This window comes from Eutrigla gurnardus (genome assembly GCF_963514095.1).
Source record: "Eutrigla gurnardus genome assembly, chromosome: 1".
Classification (NCBI taxonomy): domain Eukaryota; kingdom Metazoa; phylum Chordata; class Actinopteri; order Perciformes; family Triglidae; genus Eutrigla; species Eutrigla gurnardus.
Genome location: NC_139915.1, coordinates 35,383,178 through 35,407,172, shown reverse-complemented (window position 1 = coordinate 35,407,172; position 23,995 = coordinate 35,383,178). Strand labels below are relative to the sequence as shown.

Below are 23,995 nucleotides of genomic sequence, written 5' to 3'. Positions count from 1 at the left end.
CAGCTGCACATCACTAATAAGAGGAACCAGGCCTTTAGTGCTCGATAGAAAGCTGGTGTTTTTATGGCTACCACAGTTTGAGTTTCCTGCTACACTTTAATGTTCTGATCATGATTACATGATGTGGATCTTATTATCCTCCGTGTCTTTGACCTGTGGAGACCCCCGTAGGTGTGTCTCCAATAATAAAGGAATATCAGACACTTCTTAAAATGCTAACATGGCTTATCTTTGATATTAAACAGGTTTTAATAAGGTTATTTATTAGAGGGCACTAATCGCTAAACGTCCTCTGTGATTCTGCCTCATTTCAGGCCGTCCAGCTGAGGAGGATGCACCTGGCCGGGAAATGTTCCTGTGACTCAGCAGGTAGATCGGGTTTGTACGGTAATCACAGGCCGGCACCTCGCTGTGTGATCGGGCGGAGGAGACACTTATGAAACACCTGAGATAGAGGCGTGGAAGTGGCCAACTTCCGCTGCTGAAAAATGAAACAGACGCAGAAGAGCAGACGCTGCAAAAATGCTAAACTATCAGAGATGTAGAGAAAAGATGCTTATGGGCTAACCTATCAGAGATGTAGAGAAACGATGCTAATAGGCTAAACTATCAAAGATATAGAGAAACGATGCTAATAGGCTAAACTATCAGAGAATAAAATAAACGATGCTAATAGGCTAACCTATCAGAGATATAGAGAAATGATGCTAATAGGATAAACTATCAGAGATTAATAGAAACGATGCTAATAGGCTAAACTATCAGAGATGTAGAGAAACTATGCTAATAGGCTAACCTATCAGATGTAGAGAAACGATGCTAATAGGCTAAACTATCAGAGATTAAAAGAAACGATGCTAATAGGCTAAACTATCAGAGATTAAAAGAAACGATGCTAATAGGCTAAACTATCAGAGATATAGAGAAACGATGCTAATAGGCTAAACTATCAGAGATGTAGAGAAACGATGCTAATAGGCTAAACTATAAGAGATTAAAATAAACGATGCTAATAGGCTAGCCTATCAGAGATGTAGAGAAATGATGCTAATAGGCTAAACTATCAGAGATGAAAAGAAACGATGCTAATAGGCTAAACTATCAAAGATATAGAGAAACGATGCTAATAGGCTAAACTATCAAAGATATAGAGAAACGATGCTAATAGGCTAATCTATCAAAGATATAGAGAAATGATGCTAATAGGATAAACTATCAGAGATTAAAATAAACGATGCTAATAGACTAAACTATCAAAGATATAGAGAAATGATGCTAATAGGATAAACTATCAGAGATTAAAATAAACGATGCTAATAGACTAAACTATCAAAGATATAGAGCAACGATGCTAATAGGCTAAACTATCAGATTAAAATAAACGATGCTAATAGGCTAAACTAATAATAACTTAAATGTTGGCCTAAATGATGGTAGAACTATCAGTGGTTCTTCCTCACAATAAAACGGGGTGGTATCTTCCTTCCATCCTCCTCCCTGATGTGCATCGGAAGGTCAACGGGCTGCATCGTTAGCCGAGACCCCGAGCGGTCCTTCTAACGAGCGAGAACACAGAGCCGAATTAAACAGAAACATAGTTAAAGCCCAAGTTAGAGGCCGACTCGGTCTCGGCTTCATTCTCGACACGTGCGCATGCTTAAACCATTAAGAAATAGACAAATCACTCAATTAAAGTGGCCCCGGTGAGGATTTCTGTTTTGTGTCACGTTTGAATCACGCCGACTTCCCCGGGACTCTTATCTCCGCTAATTCCATTAGAACGCGGACGCAGTGGAAGAGAACCCGATCTGGGAATTATTCCATGTAGGCTAATTCACCTGTCTGGGGCCCAAACGGATGGAGGTAATTTGGCTCAATGGAGAGTAAAGATGGAGAGAGCGAGGGGAGGAGAGCGACGGAGCTGACCAGGGAAGAGGAGGTGGAGTTGCACTCCCCGACTAATAAGACGGCGAGCCGGAGAGGACGGAGGGAATAAAGAAGAAAACGACTTCAGAGGGCTCGTGGTTGAAACCTCCCATTTGAGTGTATAATAGCAATCAATGAGCATTAGTATGTGTAGGAGGAGAGGGAGGGATAACATTAATATAGGACTGAACATAAAGTCGGATTCTGTAGGACAAATGTCACAATCTATTTCTGACTTTGAGGACGCACACAGAGAGTTGTGTTGAGGAGCGTTACTCTGTTCCAGTTTCACTTGATGTTAGAGGACTGATGGAGTCATCGATGACTCCGAGGGATCCATCGATGACTCCGAGGGATCCATCGATGACTCCGATGGATCCATCGATGACTCCATCGATGGATGTGACGCCCCACCCTAACATTTCATAAATAAATATGTATTCCCAACAAACTGCCTTATTGCTCTACTAGTTGCCCCTCTGTATTTACTGTTTATTTTATTATTATGATGTATCTCGCTGAGGGCCCATACTTATCCATTCTCATCCTCCCTGCTGAATTCTAATAATATCTTCAGGTGCAGCGAGCTAATTTCCCTGAGGGAGGACCGACAGAGTCTCATCGACCCGGGAGTTCATGTCGTACCTCTCGCCGATATAGCCGGCGGTGCACTGGCACTGTCCGCTGATGTGGTCGCACAGGCCTCCGTTACGACACGTGCACTCCTGCGAGCAATTAATGCCGAAGGAGCCGAAGGAGCACGGCTGAGCGCAGACCGGACCCTGAGGAGGAGGTGAGGAGGAGGTGTTAACACGGAATCAAACAGTGAACACATGACGGACTACATGCTCATTCATGGAATACACCTTCACTACGGATACCAACATTAGACCTTTTCATTACCATATACAGTGTGTATATATATATATATATATATATATATATATATATATATATGCATCGATGCAGAATCGTTCAACAAGTCATTGTGATGCATCAAAGATTATATCTTCCACCCCTAATATATATGATATATACATATATTTAGAATATGTTGCTTTTCATCAATAAAAAGTGTCAAATTCTTAATTTATCTGTGTTGAATGTTGTCCTGACATAATAAATTAAAGTACAAGATTTTTACCTAAATACTCTTAAACTGTCTAAAATAGAGAAATATTCAAATCAGGAAAAATAACATCAAAGAGTAATCAGAGGTGTCAAAAGTACAGACGTGCTGTACTCAAGTAGAAGTACTTGTGTACTTGATACTCGTGTTCACGTTTCTTTGTTCCAGCGACCGGCTCGGGTTGAAGGTTGAGTCCCAGATGTTCAGGGAACCTCAGCAGTGAACACCTGAACATGATCAGCTGGTTGTGGATCAGATCTTACCACCCAGCCGGCGGGACAGGAGCACTCCCCGGTGACGTGGTGACACGTTCCTGCGTTCTGACAGGGGCAGCGCTGCTCACACAGGACGCCATGTTGGCCTGCAGGACACGGCTCCTCGCAGCTGGAGGCCAAACACGACAAACACAGGTTAGCGTGGGGAGTTTCATCATCGTGATAATCGGACATATCTATACTCAAGTAGAAGTTCTGTAGTCATTTGCATATTATTGTGTATTAGTATTTGTGCCACTGTAGGAAAAAAAAAACGGAGCCGAGAGCGGTTTTCAGAGAAAAAAGTTGTACATTTACGAGATTATAAAGTCATATAAAATAAACACTTTCTTTGCGTGCACCTGGATGTAAACGTGAATATATGCCAAAAGAAAACGGAGGCAAGAGAGAAGGCGATACTCAGAGGAAAGAAAGTGGCACAATTGTGAGTTTTTTCTCCGAATATTGCCCCTCTCTCTGCTCGGTTACGGTTGATACCGGGTACTCACAAGGCGCCGGTGTATCCGGGCGTGCAGAGGCACTCGCCGGTCTGATGGTGGCAGGTGGCGCCGTTGAGGCAGCGGCAGTCCAGCAGGCAGTCCTTGCCGTAGAGGCCGGCGTCGCAGGTCTCCTCGCAGCGCCAGCCCTGGAAGCCGTCGGTGCAGACGCAGGCCCCCGTGATCGGGTTGCACTTGGCCCCGTTGCGGCACTGACAGCGGTTGCTGCAGTGGGGCCCCCAGAAGTCGCTGTCGCAGCCTGGAGGGGGGAGGGAGGGGAATCAGTACCAGACCAGACCAGCACACAAGACCCTAGACAAGGTCCTGGTCCCAGACTCCATGAACACTGGCAGGAAGTTTGAGGGCAGCAGATGTGACGAAGCATCAACCTCCGCAGACCCAGGTCCCTTCAGACCAGCAGACCCAGATCCCTTCAGACCAGCAGACCCAGATCCCTTCAGACCAGCAGACCCAGGTCCCTTCAGACCAGCAGACCCAGGCTGCAGTCGAATAGTCTATTTTGCTTAGGAAGGTTCCTAACTGAAGAAGTGACCCGGAAGTAAACAAGTGGCCGCCATGATAAGAGCTGTTCGGATTCTCTAAATGCAAAGGAAAGGAGCTCCAATGCTTCCTTTCAGAGCTCCTTTAGCATAGGATGCAACGGACCTTCCTATGCCATAGGAAAGGAGATTACACCGACCCACAATTCTTTGCGAGAGCAACATTTAAAGTGCCACACACCTCGGCCGTTCATGAAAACATACGATATGTGCATTTACATATTTAACAGTTACTTTCATGCAGACATATAGTTATTGGAATAGTGATGATAAATGTGTGTGGAGAGTGATAATAATTAAATGTTTTTTTATTTATTTATTTCAATCATGTTACAAATGTTTGACAAAAACGAAACTAAAACCACAAATGAAAAGTAAATAAAACAACGGTCAAACAGGAATGAGGAGCTGCTGGACCTGAAGCCGGTCAGTGAACCAGATGTTTATAAAACCAACATGTGGAGAAGTGGACGACGTCTTTTGTAGTCCATTATTGTAGTTTCTCCAGCGCAGACGCACGTCAATCGCCGGTGCCGATCATCAGCTGTCAATCATCAGCAGCGTTATAATGACGTAGCTTAGTGAAAGTCCGGTCGGATTCTCTGAGCACCGCGGTCGACTATTCCTAAATCCTTTTGAGTTCTCCTATCGCCTTTCCTTAACCCCGTGACGTTTTCCCCAGAGGTCAAGGAATAGGAGATAGGAATAGGAGTTAGGACCTTATTTTTTGACTATTCGACTGCAACCCCGGATCCCTTCAGACCAGCAGACCCAGGTCCCTTCAGGCCAGCAGACCCAGGTCCCTTCAGACCAGCAGAGTTTACTGCAAATATATACGCAGTGATTATAAAGCTACGAACCAACGTACAGCAAAGCACAGCTAAAAGAGAGTTTGGGCTAATCTGGTGCTTCGGAGGAGAGTAATCCAGAGTAATCCAGAGTAATCCAGAGTCTCGGTGCAGCTGCAGCAGAAATCCAGTCACTGATGTTGAGCTGCTGAACTCTTGACACTTGATATATGTTATATATATACATACATACTGTTTATTGGCCACACCAGGCTTGTATATTATATTATTTTATATGAAATTTCTGTTTATATTTGAACGCCTGATTTATTTGTTCATTTTAATGCATATTTAATGAGTTTGGTTGGAGGTTGAGATGCAGCTTTCTCATCCTCGTAGTCGTTGGAACCCTGAAACTAGAATATTTGCATCAAGTTTCCCTGCGTTCGGCTCCTCTGTTATTAAATCCCAGAGTAACTGAAAATATTTCCACCACATTTCCGTGCAGAATCTTCTGGACCAGCAGCAGGTTTTTGACCCTTTTTGACATTTCAATCTGTAGCTCGTCGCCTCTTCCTGTTGTTGGCTCGTCAGCGGAGGAAGATGTGCTGAACGCAACGCGGCGAGATAAACGAGCCTCCGTAAGAATAACTACACTTTCTGCATTAATGTGACATTTACAGCCACTTCCACAGCCAGAAGCTGGCCAACGTCTCCGTTTCCATTCTGTACTGTCAGATTTCATGTTGAAGAAGGAGTGGGACGCCGAGGACGCCGTCTTCTCAGGAGGAGCGTTGACGCGATGCAGCGTGATGATGGATGGATCCTTCGCAGCACGGCGGCGTCCCACCAGGCTGAACCAGCACAATCTAGTGTTTTAACTCACGCTGTCTTTCTGCTGCTCCTCCGTTCTAATCAACTCCTATTTACAGGAATCAAATCCACATTTTATTACTATTATTTACAGGCTTTCTAGTGTCTTTAATAGATGGAATTCATGGTCGTCCCTTTTTCCAGGGAATATTCATTTGTGTGGAGCAACAAAGTCGTTGAACTGTATTTAAAGTTTCATATTCAGGATAAAGTCGACCACGCCACCATGGACCACGTCGCCATGGACCACGTCGCCGCTGACCACGACGTCGCCGACTCGGGGGAGTCAGAGTGACCCGAGATCGCCGCCGCAAATCACCCAGGGGAGACATTAGATGACAACAGGTACAGAAGTCGGGGAGGTTTTATTGCGTATTACATCATCGCAGGTTATATAAATCAAAGCGGCATTATCATTTTTGATATACGCAGACCTGGGTGACCCCCCCCCAGAGTAGGGAAGTAAAGTGCCAAGAGTGCTGAATGAATGGCCTCAAGTTTAAAAGGAGACCCCCCCCCCTTTAACGTGGGTGGTATCTTCCAGATATTCTCGCCTTAAATGTTTCATCAGCGCTGTGCCGGACAGACCTCTGAACAGACAAAGCATAAATCAGCCTCACACTCCCTCCCTCTCCATCTTCCTCTAATTTACTCTCTTTTCTCTCAGTTCCTCATGCCCTATCTCCCCCCCCTCCCCCCTGTCATTCGCCCTCTCTCAAAGAGGGGAGTTCTTTTTATTTCTCTTAACTAGTGAGTCAAATCCTTTATCCTCTCACAGCCTCAATTATTCAGCAGCAAAGAGTCCAAATCAAGTGACTAATGACTTTGATCAGGAGCAGCTCGCTGGCACTCGGCTGGCACAACTTCCTGCACTGAATTAACAGCCGCATCACTTTGGCGAGGCCGACTCTTTACGGATGTTTCACTTTGGGGAGGGCGAGTCTTTACGGATGTTTCACTTTGGCGAGGCCGACTCTTTACGGATGTTTCACTTTGGGGAGGGCGAGTCTTTACGGATGTTTCACTTTGGGGAGGGCGAGTCTTTACGGATGTTTCACTTTGGGGAGGGCGAGTCTTTACGGATGTTTCACTTTGGGGAGGGCGAGTCTTTACGGATGTTTCACTTTGGGGAGGGCGAGTCTTTACGGATGTTTCACTTTGGCGAGGGCGAGTCTTTACGGATGTTTCACTTTGGCGAGGGCGAGTCTTTACGGATGTTTCACTTTAGTGAGGCCGACTCTTTACGGATGTTTCACTTTGGCGAGGGCGAGTCTTTACGGATGTTTCACTTTGGCGAGGGCGAGTCTTTACGGATGTTTCACTTTGGCGAGGGCGAGTCTTTACGGATGTTTCACTTTGGCGAGGGCGAGTCTTTACGGATGTTTCACTTTGGCGAGGGCGAGTCTTTACGGATGTTTTACTTTGGCGAGGGCGACTCTTTACGGATGTTTCACTTTGGCGAGGCCGACTCTTTACGGATGTTTCACTTTGGGGAGGGCGAGTCTTTACGGATGTTTCACTTTAGTGAGGCCGACTCTTTACGGATGTTTCACTTTGGCGAGGGCGAGTCTTTACGGATGTTTCACTTTGGCGAGGGCGAGTCTTTACGGATGTTTCACTTTGGCGAGGGCGAGTCTTTACGGATGTTTCACTTTGGCGAGGGCGAGTCTTTACGGATGTTTCACTTTGGCGAGGGCGAGTCTTTACGGATGTTTTACTTTGGCGAGGGCGACTCTTTACGGATGTTTCACTTTGGCGAGGCCGACTCTTTACGGATGTTTCACTTTGGCGAGGGCGACTCTTTACGGATGTTTCACTTTGGCGAGGGCGACTCTTTACGGATGTTTCACTTTGGCGAGGGCGAGTCTTTACGGATGTTTCACTTTGGCGAGGCCGACTCTTTACGGATGTTTCACTTTGGCGAGGGCGACTCTTTACGGATGTTTCACTTTGGCGAGGGCGAGTCTTTACGGATGTTTCACTTTAGTGAGGGCGAGTCTTTACGGATGTTTCACTTTGGCGAGGGCGAGTCTTTACGGATGTTTCACTTTGGCGAGGGCGAGTCTTTACGGATGTTTCACTTTGGCGAGGGCGAGTCTTTACGGATGTTTCACTTTAGTGAGGGCGAGTCTTTACGGATGTTTCACTTTGGCGAGGGCGAGTCTTTACGGATGTTTCACTTTGGCGAGGGCGAGTCTTTACGGATGTTTCACTTTGGCGAGGGCGAGTCTTTACGGATGTTTCACTTTGGCGAGGGCGACTCTTTACGGATGTTTCACTTTGGCGAGGGCGAGTCTTTACAGATGTTTCTATGTTTGTCATTGATGTGAAGCTCTCTGCCAATAACTAGGTCCTGGTCCGGTTCTCTCTCCTGCCTGAGACACACCTGGATTTAAACCCGACACTTGAAGGAAGATCTGCTCTCGATTAAAGGAATAGTTACGACATTTTGGTAAACATGGAGTTCTCCAACACTCTTTCACTTAAAGAGTTTAAAACATTTGGTGAGTTTAGGTTAGCATAGCATCAGCTCCGCAGCTCATGCATTTTATATATTTGTTTTAAATGAATATGCTATAATCAAGAATGAAAGAGCCTAGAACTCCCTGTAAAGATCATAAGCCTTTATATTGATGTTAGAAGAAATAATAGTTAGCTGTAGAGTTTTCATACATTCACATAAAACAACAGAACCCACAAAATCCTTCTAACGACGATGTCGAAGCTAATTGTCTCCCGGCTGTCGCTTCACACTTAAACTGAGGGAGTTGAGAAAGTCTGGATTTGTTTTCTCTCTACAATTTTCAAACTACTATAAAACAAAACGAACAACATAAAACTGACTAGATTGCACTAATTCATATTAAATGGGAAACCATATCAAAGGTCAATCAAGCAATATGAATTTAAAGATATTAATAAAAAAAAAACTATTGGAGGGTTTTCGTGATCCCACAGAATCAACGTCGGGGTTATGAGGAGAGTTAGTGAATATTACACAACATGAGACGTCATGTTTGAGGATGAAGTGATAGTTAATAATATTTAGCTTTTAAATAGTGTATGACCTTGTGTTTCAGAGAGCTGACAGCAAAACATCAATATCCAAGTTCCAGTTTACATCCACGTCAAAACATTTCATTTGTCTTCTATTAGACTTTGTGCAAAACCGTCATAATAATCACATGGACCAGGTCCGGCCACGGCAAGAGGGAAAGGAATTCTGTAGCAGCTGGTTCATTGGGTAATATCTCCTCCAGCTGAATCCAACAGCAATCTGATGATTTAACTGGATGTTTGGATCCCAAAAGATTGTAGACGTGAAGAATAGAACTTATATTCCCCCCTTTTTTAAAAGCAGAACTCCCATCTATTAAAGCATAAACTGCACAACAGAACAGCTGTTGGAGCGGCAATTAGAAGCTTCCAAATATAAAGTCGGCGACTGCCTCCACTCATACACACAGAACACACTGAAATATTGATGTTTCAAACTTTCTTTCTAATGCAGCAGCTAATTGGAAGATCCGTGGACAGACAGCCCTCCTACGCAGGCCGACTAGAGCGTCTATCATTATGAGGTTGCTTGATTTCCCTTTTCTATCCGACGGTCTGGATTAACGGAGGGCATCTAACATGAGGAAGCAACAGGAGGAGGACAGATAAAGGTGATAAAAACATAAAGAAAGAGAACAAACACACAGAAAAGAAAAAAGTGATGAGTCAAAACAAGAAGCGCACTTCAGCCTCATGACTCAAATCCACGTTAGTCCGTCTTCTCCTCGGCATCCTGCCTGAGCTAACACCCGCCAGCCGGATCGACACCGCCGGTGTACATTGAGCTTCCTGTTGAGTCAGAAGGGGCTTCGCTAGAACGACCTCTGATCTCAGCTGCTAGACATCATGCAGCTGTATACTCCCGCCAAGCGAACCGCCTCTCCACACCCAAAGGTTGTGTTTGGATATCTGCTCTTTGGTGCCTTGTGTATGTTGTTTTTGTATCAGCATCTCATCCCCCAGCACCTGTCAATCATCGGCTAGCGGCACGCCCACCACTGTGGATTTGAGACTTCTACTCAAAGGTTATGGAAATAGAATTCATCCTATTTTCCAGACTTACGGAATACTCAGGGTTAACCTTTTCAACCTCTACTTTCGTAAAATGGTTTTACAGTCATGCATTTGTTTTTAAATAAATCATTTTATTATGCTAATTAAAGTTTCAAATCGGATTATTTTCTTTTCTTTCCTGATGGGATCTCTCTTTGTAGTTGTTTTTGTAACGGTCACGATGACGCTGTAAACGAAGGTTGGACGATCTCTGGAGTATAAATTAAGGTTTAACGTCAGCGACTTTGACATTTAGCCACGTTTTTCGGAAAAAAAAAACAGCTGAATGTCAACTGACTTTCCAGGGGTCAAACATGGTGGGAGACGGACGAAGGAAGGGAGGAGTCAGACGGGATGCATTTTAAGGTTACACGTATTCACAGGACTGTTTCAAGGATAGCTAAACTGTATGTTTACGTACATACGAGGTTACGTTACGTAAGGTTACGTAAGACACCACGACTTTTATATGCACTGTGTTAACGTGGTAAATGTGCGTATTCATAAAGCCGATCTGTGCTGTATGTTATAGTCCCACGTCATACGGCTATTGATTGCTGCAGTGCGCCCTACTGGGCAAACTGTGTAATGACGCTATTTCAGAATTGTTCTAGCAGCACTTTTCATATTAGATTCTTTCAAAATGATGTTACATCTACGACGACGTATCAAAAAAAAAAAAAACGGAGCCGAGAGAGGGGGGCAATATTCCGAGAAAAAAACGTTGCAGATTTGCTACTTCATTATCGAGGTCATAGAGGAAATAAACATTGCTGGACCGGATGTTTGCTATGACAACAAGTGAACACTACCGCTAGCATCTTAGCCCAACCGCCCTGATCAATAAACACCAATAAGATGACAGTTTGTCCTCATATACATAAAAGCAACAATAACATCAACACCATCACCCTAAGGACCTTAAAGAGGTTAACGAGGCGTCGTCACACGTCGGGATGGATTCATTAGAAACACAGTGGCCCTAATACAACGCCGTAGACCAATATATCTGCGGTATCGACTGAATCGGCCAACTGATAAATCTGTCGGCCTCTATGTTACACGTTGATGCATAACGAGGTTATAATACATAGAAATAACCACGTTATTGGAGCCGTGTCCTGCAGAGAAACTCAGGTTTCCAGGTTTTCTGTGACTTCCAATTGAAAGTTGACAACATGAGTCTTGTGTGTTGTATTGTTCAGGCCTGCGGAGAGCGTTGGTAACGTGATTGATGTCGTCATTAAAGCGTCCGCAGCACACTTTAAACGCCGTTCTCTCTCTTGTCTCTCCAGCCATTCGTTTAAAACGGGGGAAAAAAACCTAAATGGTTTCACTGTAGTGCTTTTTGATGAGACAGGCAAACGTTATGCAAATGTAATAAGCATTCATTAGTCATTATCAGGTGGGAGTCGGTTGGTTGAGTTGTTTTGCTTTCACGAAAAAAAAGTGCAAATGTAGCCGGAACAAAAATATGTCAATATGCATTTCTGGCTCTGGGATCGGTTTAACTTTTATTTATCAGGAAAATGGTAGCGAGCGTGGTTTTTAAGACAACTCCACACCAGCCGGTTGTGTTTACACCATCCTGTATGGAGCTGCTACAGCGGAGCTTAACATTTTAAACCACACACACACACACACACACACACAAAGAACTCAATGCTCTGAATTCAGTTATTATGTGTGTGATGATGTGTTTCACATTCATCATCAGTCACAGCGTGGGCCACAAGGTCAAAGTGATCAACTGTGTGAAATAAAAAAACATTAGCATTCAAAGGTGTTCATTCAAAAGAGCAGGAAAAAAAAATGTGAAATTGAAAGAAGCTGCATTTGTTTTCAGTTGAAATGTTTGCATAGAAATTAATAAAAGATGAGTTTGTTGCTTCTTATGAATGCTTCCACAAAATATCATGATGGACGGCAACGGCGTCATAACAATAAGGTCAGGAACGCCTCCATTCAAATCTCTTCTTCAGTAAAGTGGTGATGTCACCAAGTAGCTCATTAGCATATTATCCGCCCAGGTGCTAGTTAGCCCCGCCCTCAACAAAGCTAGTCAGAGTGGAGCTGAGCATGGAGGAGACAAATGAACAGGTCCTTCGTCTGGACTTCTAGAGGAAAAGGAGATGAAGAACAAGAGGCTGACCAATCAGAGCAGACTGGGCTTTTTGGCAGGGAGGGGCCGGGGGTCAAACAGAGAGTTTGCCTGATGGGAAAAATCTCTACTTAGAAGAGAAGTCATTGATGAAAACGTTACGTGTTGAACTGGATAGGAACGGCTTTAAAAGTGGTAGAAGAAGACAGCACTGATTATTGACTTCCAAAGGCCCACTGGACAGCATTGCCTATGAGCGTTTGTTTATTTATTGTATTTAGAGGAATGGAAGTCAATAAATACAGGACAGATTTAAAGACCCCAATAAACTGCTCATCGCACAACACTTTTAGTTTAGTGCGTGACATGATGGCTTCGTCACGCCGGCTCCGGGATGATGAGAAAATTGTTTCCCCATAAAGAGGATGCAAGCAGCCCGGCGGGACGGTGATGGATGACGGACCCGATCGGACAGCCACGAGGGGGGGAAGCCTGCCAATAAGCCAGGCAGACGGATAGTGCTGAGTGGCCGAAAACACGGCAACACTCCGACTGCCACCGGGGCAATGTGTTGATCTATGGAGCAACAACAGCGCTCGTTTGTCTTGGTTCTGCCCCGCTGATCACGCTGAGGGTTTGTGGGGGTCGGACTGTGAGCTACAGTGTGCTTTCATTAGCCTTCCCTGGACTAATCAGAGAACAGAGGACATCTGTAGTCAATATGCATACAGAGGAGAGGAGAATATGTGTGTTTATTGGAGAGGACAGGAGGTATAGAAATGGTCTTCAACCTGCATTCTACCTGCTGGCCACCAGGGGGCGACTCCTCTCTGCTTGTATAGAAGTCTATGAGAAAATGGTCCTACTTCTCTCTGCTGGCCACCAGGGGGCGACTCCTCTCTGGTTGTATAGAAGTCTATGAGAAAATGGTCCTACTTCTCTCTGCTGGCCACCAGGGGGCGACTCCTCTCTGCTTGTATAGAAGTCTATGAGAAAATGGTCCTACTTCTCTCTGCTGGCCACCAGGGGGCGACTCCTCTCTGGTTGTATAGAAGTCTATGAGAAAATGGTCCTACTTCTCTCTGCTGGCCACCAGGGGGCGACTCCTCTCTGGTTGTATAGAAGTCTATGAGAAAATGGTCCTACTTCTCTCTGCTGGCCACCAGGGGGCGACTCCTCTCTGGTTGTATAGAAGTCTATGAGAAAATGGTCCTACTTCTCTCTGCTGGCCACCAGGGGGCGACTCCTCTCTGCTTGTATAGAAGTCTATGAGAAAATGGTCCTACTTCTCTCTGCTGGCCACCAGGGGGCGACTCCTCTCTGGTTGTATAGAAGTCTATGAGAAAATGGTCCTACTTCTCTCTTGATGTATTATCTCAGTAAACATTGTAAACATGAGTTTATGGCATTTTCTTTTTGGAACACAAGAAGAAATGAATTATTATGAGTTTTCCTTTATTGTTCGATGTTACGATCTCTGCCTGAAACGCAGCGCCGGCTTTTAAATCGCTCTGAAAAACGTTGTTTCTACAGCTTCTTTATCACGTTGACATTTTATTAGACACAGCGTTTTATTCAGGCCTTATGCTGTTGTTTATGTTTATGTCAAATGTGGACACATTCTTATCTGGTTCTGTAGAGCACTCTCTGACTGTTTTGTTTATTGTTATTATTATTTGTGGTTTTCAATACATGATAGCAGAAAAACCCCCAAACATTCCCATCACAATGAGCTCAAGGTGACACTCAGACTTCAGCTTGTCTGTCGGGTTACAATCACAGGAGACGACGAAACCAGCAAATAGTCTGAGCAGCTGGAACCAGCAGATCTTTAAAAATGAACTACTTTTATATTTGCTTATGGAAATGATTGACCAACTAATTGATAACTGCTGAAGAGGGACATGACGCCTCAACGTGACGTCGTTCAGAGCCAGCCAATGAAAGAGATCACATCAGAGATGCTCTGCCCGGGCCGACAGCCACTCTCACCAAGCTTTTCATTAATCCCACGGATCCCGGCACTTTAGTAACATTTGTCTGTTTGTTGTGTCTAGTTGTTAGCTGATGCTACAGGCTACGACATGGTAATGGAGGCTGGAGAAGTGGTGTTGGACGACATGTTGTCAGAGCTTCTTGGTACATACCGACTACTATACGAGCACTATACATCTGAATGCAAACCACAATTCCACCACTAGATGGGAGTAATTCCTACACTCTTTAAGTTACTAATGCTTAAAGGAGAACAACTTGTGTTTTTTATGTACAGTTTTTCCTTCATAACGCCACATTATATGAACTGCACCTTTATTAATGTCATCTACTCACTCAAAAAAAAAAAGAAGAAAAAAAAAAAAAACGTCTGGTGAAAGTGCTTTTAAAGTTTTAGCCCCCTCGTGTTGCTAAGCAACGGAGACATTTCAAACTGGCAGGTTAGACTATAGAAACAGGGTGACGTTTTTAACTCTGCTGTTTCTCTCAGAAAGGAGACTTTAAATCTCAAATGGGACGATCTCAATAAAGGTTCAAATTAAAAAAAATGAATGACTTAAAAGGACGCCTGCAGTAACATGCAGTACAGTAAATCATTCCTCAGCTGCAGATGGAGGAACCGAGAGCGACTCAACGTTTCCTTGCAGTGAAGAATAAACGATGTCTGCGTTCGTCATCGAGCCGAGTCAAGACGCCGGTCGATGCTGCCGTCAGCCAATGAACGAAGCCGCCGCGCTCACAGCCTCCGCTGGGCAGACGCCAATGAACTATCACACCCACACACACACACACACACACTTAATCCATTCATGTTTAATTGAGCGGCATCTCTGTCAGAACCCGTCTACTTGTTTCTTCGTGACTTTGACGACACCTTTGGCGATAAGCGGATCGGCGCCGTGACCCCCCGCTCCCCCCGCGAAACTCGCCCTCCACACGATCCATTATTAAACACGACTCTTATGTTTATTCCAAACAAATTGCTACGATTGCTTCCCGTAAACACAAAAGCAATAAGGTCCTGTGCAGCGGAGGAGAGAGAGCAGAGTAAGGGCTTTCTAAACGTCACATTATTGCGTAAAAGAAAGAAAAAGTGTTACAGAAATGATTACTTTAAAAAAACATTTTTTAAAGTGAAACGTCCCAGAGGCTCGCTGAGGGAAAGGTCAAACCCGGGGACGAGCGGAGCCTCGGGAAGCGATACAGAAGTAAAAAAATAAACACAAATAAATTGACTTGACTACAGTACATTTATATTTCCAGCAGCACCCGGGTGTATGGCAGCACTTTATTTAAGGCCACGCCGCTCGCATGAGTAAAACTATTTCCATCAGCACGCTGTCAGACAGCCGCGCCGCCGCTCCCCTGATGAATGAGGAAACAATACTTTATGAAAGAAGCCTGTTTTCCTTCTGCGTAGTAATCCGCCCTCACCTCCAGAGCTAACGGATGAAAGTCGCCGATAACTAGCTGTGTGAGTGTGTGTGTGTGTGTGTGTTGGGCTGTCAGGAGATAACTATGTCGAGCGAGGCTGAGTTATTAGAAGGCGGCTGACCTACATACAAACACACACGCCAGTCTTTAATTCACAGCCATTGATTTCCTATTTTCAATTAATAACTGTAATTAGTGGCGCCGTGGTCCGGGCTGCATGGGACGCCGGTCGATGAGGGAGGACGGCGATGGAGGACAGCGATGGAGGACGGCAATGGAGATGGAGGACGGCGATGGAGATGGAGGATGGCGATGGAGGACGGCGATGGAGGACGCCGATGGAGATGGAGGACGGCGATGGAGGACAGCGATGGAGATGGAGGACGGCGATGGAGGACAGCGATGGAGGACGGCAATGGAGATGGAGGACGGCGATGGAGATGGAGGACGGCGATGGAGGACGCCGATGGAGATGGAGGACGGCGATGGAGGACAGCGATGGAGATGGAGGACGGCGATGGAGGACAGCGATGGAGGACGGCAATGGAGATGGAGGACGGCGATGGAGATGCAGGACGGCGATGGAGGACAGCGATGGAGGACGGCAATGGAGATGGAGGACGGCGATGGAGATGGAGGACGGCGATGGAGATGGAGGACGGCGATGGAGATGCAGGACGGCGATGGAGGACAGCGATGGAGGACGGCGATGGAGATGGAGGATGGCGATGGAGATGGAGGATGGCGATGGAGGACGGCGATGGAGGACGCCGATGGAGATGGAGGACGGCGATGGAGGACGGCGATGGAGATGCAGGACGGCGATGGAGGACAGCGATGGAGGACGGCAATGGAGATGGAGGACGGCGATGGAGATGGAGGATGGCGATGGAGGACGCCGATGGAGGACGCCGATGGAGATGGAGGACGGCGATGAAGATGGAGGATGGCGATGGAGGACGGCGATGGAGATGGAGGATGGCGATGGAGATGGAGGACGGCGATGGAGATGGAGGACGGCGATGGAGATGGAGGATGGCGATGGAGGACGCCGATGGAGGATGCCGATGGAGATGGAGGACGGCGATGAAGATGGAGGATGGCGATGGAGGACGGCATCTTCTCAGTGTGTCACTTCACTGTGACGTCGGAGCGTTCTTTGAAGTTCGTTGTCATGATGTTTGTATGCTACGGTTTTGAAGCCTCGAGTTCAGCATTTTGGTGTCGCAATCTTGGTATTTTTGCAACCAGAAGTGACCATATTTGGACTGTGGAGGAGCGACGGGTGGATCTGCACCCCGAGCAGCAAACCTTACTGGATCTGGATCCATGTGGATTCTGGTGTGAAGCTACTAACAAAGTTAGCTTAATGATTCTAGGTCAACTTTACAGTCTTTTCTGACTTCCTCACTTCTCACATTGTTGTTTTAAACCTGGATAATGGGTTTTATTAGCGGTCATCAACAATGTGTGTAGAATGATGAGCTGCAGCAACCTTTCCCTCCATGGCTAATGTGTGTTTTGCTGTGTTTTTGACGCCGGACCCATCCAGGCGAAGTCCAGCCTGCTTTCCTTCTGTGCTAATTGCACTTTAATGATCTCCTTCTATGCAAACATGGGCATTAATCTGAGTTCAGATTCTAATGGCTGTTGGCAGGTGTCTGCGTCCTCCCACCGACCCGCTGATGAACACAGCCGATGGTGCCATTTGGCCGGGGTCAGGGGTCAAACCCACCGCCCTTCCCCGTCTCCGCCTCGTTGAAGACGATTAAGATTTCAGATCCCAGGTTTTTACTTAGTGTTAAAGATCTTCTGGGCGGTTGGAGGCAGCAGAAACAACGCCGACTATCATCACATTATTACACCCCGAAATTATACTGTAAGTTTGATTTATGCGTTTTAATCAGAGGTCGGAAGTAACGTAGTACAAATACTTTGTTACTGTACTCAAGTAATAGTTTTCAAGTATCTGTACTTTACTTGAGTATTTATTTTTCTGACAACTTTGTACTTTTCCTCCCTACATGTTAAAACTAATATCTGTCCTTTCTACTCGTCACATTTTCATAAACAGACTCATTCCTTTAGTTTTAATACATTTTAGGGGAATTATCGATTATTATTATTTTTATTATTAATATGATGCCAGATTCAGTTAGTCTTATAGAAACACAGCCAGTAGAAATGTCCTTCATAGGGATACTTTATACTTGAGTACATTTCAGAACATGTACTTTTACACTTTAACTTGAGTAGAAGTAGAATCAGTACTCTTTAGAACACAAGTATCTGTACTTTTACTTGATTATATGAGAATGTCAGTACTTGTCAGCTCTGGTTGTAAGTGTATCTTGTTTAAAACTTCTGTCATGGCGGGGAGGCCCTGAACTAGTTACCTGGTTAAATAAAGGTTCATTATGTTTTATCATCATTATATTAATATTATACTGTATATTATTATTATGATAAATACCAAGCAGTGGTGAATAATTACAATTCCCAACAAACGAGCTCCGTCTGTACCTAATAAAAGTAAAAAAAATCCCATCAGCCTCAGCTGCACTTTCCTTGTTTACGGCTAATTAGCATAGCGTAAATGCTAGCATGCTAACACGCTAATCATGCATTCATCATCTAGGATTCAGCTCAGTTCGTAACGTACGACTGATTTCGTAATACGTATAAAAAAACTAGCAGACCGGCTTCAGGGATCCGACCTTCCCTCTTACTGGGAGGTCAGACCGGCTTAAGGGGATCCGACCTTCCCTCTTACTGGGAGGTCAGACCGGCTTAAGGGGATCCGACCTTCCCTCTTACTGGGAGGTCAGACCGGCTTCAGGGATCCGACCTTCCCTCTTACTGGGAGGTCAGACCGGCTTAAGGGGATCCGACCTTCCCTCTTACTGGGAGGTCAGACCGGCTTCAGGGATCCGACCTTCCCTCTTACTGGGAGGTCAGACCGGCTTAAGGGGATCCGACCTTCCCTCTTACTGGGAGGTCAGACGGGCTTCAGGGATCCGACCTTCCCTCTTACTGGGAGGTCAGACCGGCTTCAGGGATCCGACCTTCCCTCTTACTGGGAGGTCAGACCGGCTTAAGGGGATCCGACCTTCCCTCTTACTGGGAGGTCAGACCGGCTTCAGGGGATCCGACCTTCCCTCTTACTGGGAGGTCAGACCGGCTTCAGGGGATCCGACCTTCCCTCTTACTGGGAGGTCAGACCGGCTTCAGGGGATCCTCTGGGATCCTCTAGGAACCAGCAGACTGACCTTCCCTTTTACTGGGAGGTCAGAGGTCAGACCGGCTCCACCAAAGGTCCCCTTGACAAAAGGTCAAGGGGACTTGAAGTGCAAAAACGTCCGAGGGAGAAGAGAGTGCCAGGAAGTAAAGAGACGATTCTTCTTCCTGTGAAGTTGGCGGCCCTGAATAATCCCTGGTTGTCAAAGTCAAAATGGAGTCAGTGTTGTGGGAGGAGAGGGATCTATCGCAGTGGACGATAAACAAGTTAGTTTGGGAATTAATCAGAGTGCATGGAGGGGGGGTAGGGGGTGGTCGTTAAATCCTTAATGGGTTGTCTGTCAGGAAGTTCGGCCAGCGTCGGCTCACGTGGCATTAGAAGGAAAATGGGTAATCAAGAGGTTCCCGAGGTGAGGCGGCGGTCCATTTCCCCGCCGCTCCCCGACACTCGTGATGGATGGAGCGAAGAACGAGGAAGAGGAGGACCAAGAGGAGGAACAAGAGGAGGACGAAGAGGAGGAACAAGAGGAGGACGAAGAGGAGGACAAACAGGAAGAGCAAGAGGAGGACAGAGTAGGACAAAGAGGAGTTTCTTCACCGTTTGTTTTCTCTGGGTTTCCACCTCAACATCAAATTAACACAGAACTAATCAAATGTTTGTTGTCTTATAAAAGAACACAGTTTTTTTGAACGAACTCAATGAATGTAAATTCATTCTGCTCATTTTATTATGTTTCTTTAGCAGAAGCCTTTCGTTGGATTTGCATGGTGTAATTACCTCTCTAGATAATAGCGTTTTATTGTTACTACTCTCTCACTGGATGGAAATCACCTACACACACACACACACACACACTCTCTCACACTCTCTCACACTCTCTCACACACACACACACACACACACTCACTCACTCACACTCTCTCACACACATACACACACACACTCTCTCACACTCTCTCACACACACACACACACACACACACACACACACACACTCTCTCACACTCTCTCACACACACACACACACACACACACACACACTCTCTCACACACACACACACACACACTCACTCACTCACACTCTCTCACACACATACACACACACACTCTCTCACACTCTCTCACACACACACACACACACACACACACACACACACACACACACTCACTCACTCACTCACTCACACTCTCTCACACACATACACACACACACACACACACACACTCTCTCTCACACACACACACACACACACACACACACACATACACACACACACACACACACACACACACACACACACACACACACACACACACACACACACACACACACACACACACACACACACACACACACACACACAGGAAAGTAATTCGGTGGGTGTCATGTGGTTTAAAAGCCTCCCAGTGCCGGTGCTCTGCAGCCCAATCACAGCTGAGTATTCATGGACTCGATCCTGCGGAGCGACCTGTTGTCTGGCTCGACGTGCAAAGTGTCCCGAGATAACTTCTGTTGGTTTACGGCATTATAAAAGAAATGTTCACTGAATTAACTAAGACTGAAAACCAAACACTTCCTGCTGCTTCACTTTAAAAGCTCAACTGTTCCACGACAGGGTGCTTTTATTGTGAAGGAGCAGCAGGAAACGTGTATTCTACTACAACTACTACTCCTACTACTACTCCTACTACTACTTCTACTAATATTACTACAACTCCTACTACTACAACTAAGACTCCTACTACTACAACTACTACTCCTACTACTACAACTAAGACTCCTACTACTACAACTACTACTCCTACTACTACAACTAAGACTCCTACTACTACAACTACTACTCCTACTACTAATACCCCTACTACTACTACTATTACTACTACCATTACTGTGCTCCACCTTATCACGTCACTTCTAGTTTAAAAAACACAAGATGGCGACGGACAGAAACCAAGATGGCGACGGCCAAAATGCCGAACTGGAGGCTTCTAAATGTTGGTCCACAAACGGACGACCGTTGTCATGGTGACGACCTCCTCTTCTCGTCAAACATGAAAGCCGAAGCAGAAAGGCTTCAGTGTCTCACATCTCGGTCGAGTCGCTTCATAAGAAGCTGTGACATCACCATGAGATCCGGATCTCTGAGACGAACCAATCAGAGAGCTTCACAGGCGCTGTGAAGCTTTATCTTTCACCGTTTGTTCGTGAGCTTTGACTCGTCAGCGTCTGACACGACTCGCTTTCATATTCAAAGACACGTCCGGTATCTGCAGCTCTCCGTCGGATAAATATGATAATATATCATCACAAAAACCTGACATTTCAGCCGTTGGCCGGCCGGACGTCGGCCCTCGTTGTGTTGAGAAACGCTGAAGGATCATTTTTCCTCGTGCAGCTGAATCACGGCTCCCCGACGACGGAGACGGACATCGTGGCGTCCGTACAGCGGCGTGAGTGAGGAGCGCCGCCGCCGCCGGCCTCAGGGGGTTTGTGGTGAAATTTGATTAAAAAGTTTTTGTTGGTAAATTAATTTTGGCCAAACACACAAGGGGGGGCATGCTGATGCTGCTGCAGCCATTAATTGGACCTGGCAGCGGGGAGAGTCGACTCGTCAGCGTTGTGTAGGTGTGTGTGTGTGTGTGTGTGTGTGTGTTGCGTTCGTGTCCAGCAAGACAATCAGCGTCCCCCTACGCCGGTGTGTGTTATCACCGAGGACCTAAATGAAGAGCGGCCTCGCCTTCCAAGGACAGCTGTGTGCTGTAATACTGATATATATGCAAACATAACCAGCTCACACCAGGACCCAACAGGTACTTCCACCCCCCCTCCTGAATGGGGGTTCAGAGGAGGGGGAGGGGCTAATGGCTGCTGACCCCGCGGCGTGACCCCGCCTCCGACAACAGGTATTAGCTGCCTAATGAAGGGGATGCTAATGAGGAGCGGCGGGAGAGCTCGGAGCAGAGAGCTGCCGGACTCGTGGAGGTGATGGTGGTGATGATGGCGAGGCACGTTGCCACGGTGATGGATGCGCAGGCTCAGAATCCAGACGGGAAGTCCAGCGGGCCTCTTCACGCCGCGGAGCTCATAAAAGAAGTTCATTTAAAACAGAAGACATCAGCGTTCAGTCGAGGCCTTTTTTCGGTGCACGGCTGAATTTGTGTGACATCCCATTAACCTCCCAGTCTGGAGCCGTGCTGGATTCTGGGATCGAGACTGGGAGCTTGAATCCAGGTAACGGTGACCAAGAGGAGGAGACGATGATTTCAAAGAGAACGTAAACTCTACTCGATTTCAGAGATTTCAGACGTGATGTTTCTACATTTAACGACAGGGTCGGGGACGACATGCGGATCCGGGGATCGAACCGCCGACCTTGTGGTTCAAGGATGAGCTGCTTGATTTGATTGTCATGCGTCTCTGGTATTCAGATCCGTCACTTAAAGCTGCTGGAATAAAAACACCTCGTTACCCGGTTCATAATCACTTTATCAGTGTTTAATAATCCGTCCTTGTGATGTTTTATAAACTATTTATTAAAGAATTACAAATCCTTTCATGAGTATTAAAAACAACTTTGATATCACATTTAAAATGTAACGGGAGCAACAATAAACTAGTTATTAATAGTTGACTAATGGGGATGTAATTGTTATCAGCTATAACGCAACACAGATACAAATTACTGATACAATAAATAATAATCATTCTGTGTGAGATGCAAAAAAAATAGGGTGAAATTTCTTTGCAAATATTTGGCCAGGCTGATTGTGAATATTGGACGATGACAATCAGCAGTAAAACTTTATTTCTTTTATTATTACTTCACTGTGGCGGTAATAGAAGAAGCTGTATAATAACCGTTCAGCACTTGTGGGAACCCGGCGGACGGCCGCACTCTGAAACAGGGAACCAGCAGCAGGTGTGAGAAGGTTAAGTTCTCTGCCAGGAGACGGAGGTGCGACGGAGGCGGAGACGTGACATGTTTCCAGAGGAGACGGGTTTCTATCCCCTCCGGCACCGAGGCGGCCGACTGCAGTTCTGAACCGCGATGGGAAGGTCACCCCTCCGCCGGGAGACACCAGGGAACAAAGTGGAGGCCGCCTTAAGGCGATTCACCGTCGAAGCGGAGGAAGTAAGCCGATAGGCTGCTGATAGACTCTCTGAGAGACAGAAAGCCCCCGGGAGCCGTCGCAGCGTGGCCTTTCATGAAGATTACTCCCATTACAATTACACGGGGCTCACATCGCCCGCTTACTTCCTGTTTCTATCAGAAAGGAGGCCGCCGGGTTCAAGGTCTCGGACCCGCCGCTACGTTCAAGTCCACAGGACCCACGTTGTTGTTGTGATGCGTTCACTGAACCTGAAGGCAGCACCGACGACAAACACAAACATGAAGGGCAACGTTGGAGTGAAGGGTGCAAACGCCAGTGGACTAAATGTCCTCATTACTTCAGAGAGGTCGCCACCGTTTTATCTGACTGAAGACGTTTTAGTCGTGTTGTGAATACGTCTCTGCTTTTCTATTTAGTCCAAGAGTTCAGTCACTTTAGCAGTCTGGAGACGAGATGAGTTAGAAATGTACTCATTTAAAAAAACGCTGATATGGACCTTTGGTCTGCGTTGTCCATAACTCACACAAATGGACTGTAAACATAATGCTCTGTAAAGTAAATGTACTGAATGTAAATGTACTGTTAAGTCAATGTACTGAATGTAAATGTACTGTTAAGTAAATGTACTGTAAAGTAAATATACTGTAATGTAAATGTACTGTAAAGTAAATATACTGTAATGTAAATGTACTGTTAAGTAAATATACTGTAATGTAAATGTACTGTAAAGTAAATATACTGTAATGTAAATGTTATGTAAAGTAAATGTACTGTAATGTAAATGTACTGAATGTAAATGTACTGTTAAGTAAATGTACTGTAAAGTAAATGTACTGTAATGTAAATGTACTGTAATGTAAATGTACTGTAAAGTAAATATACTGTAATGTAAATGTACTGTAAAGTAAATATACTGTAATGTAAATGTTATGTAAAGTAAATGTACTGTAATGTAAATGTACTGAATGTAAATGTAC

General features: G+C 45.6%; 1 protein-coding gene across 1 annotated transcript in view; it reads right to left on the bottom strand.

Annotated features, from left to right (window-relative positions):
* The window catches only part of LOC311017611 (multiple epidermal growth factor-like domains protein 11), a 98,381-nt gene that overhangs the window by 23,282 nt on the left and 51,104 nt on the right, over positions 1 to 23,995 (bottom strand). The window contains exons 7-9 of the mRNA XM_084016061.1: positions 3,819 to 4,065; positions 3,319 to 3,439; positions 2,572 to 2,708 (exon numbers count right to left, since the gene is read on the bottom strand). Coding sequence (XP_083872187.1) covers positions 2,572 to 2,708; positions 3,319 to 3,439; positions 3,819 to 4,065 — 505 coding nt within the window. The remainder of the gene's footprint in view (positions 1 to 2,571; positions 2,709 to 3,318; positions 3,440 to 3,818; positions 4,066 to 23,995) is intronic.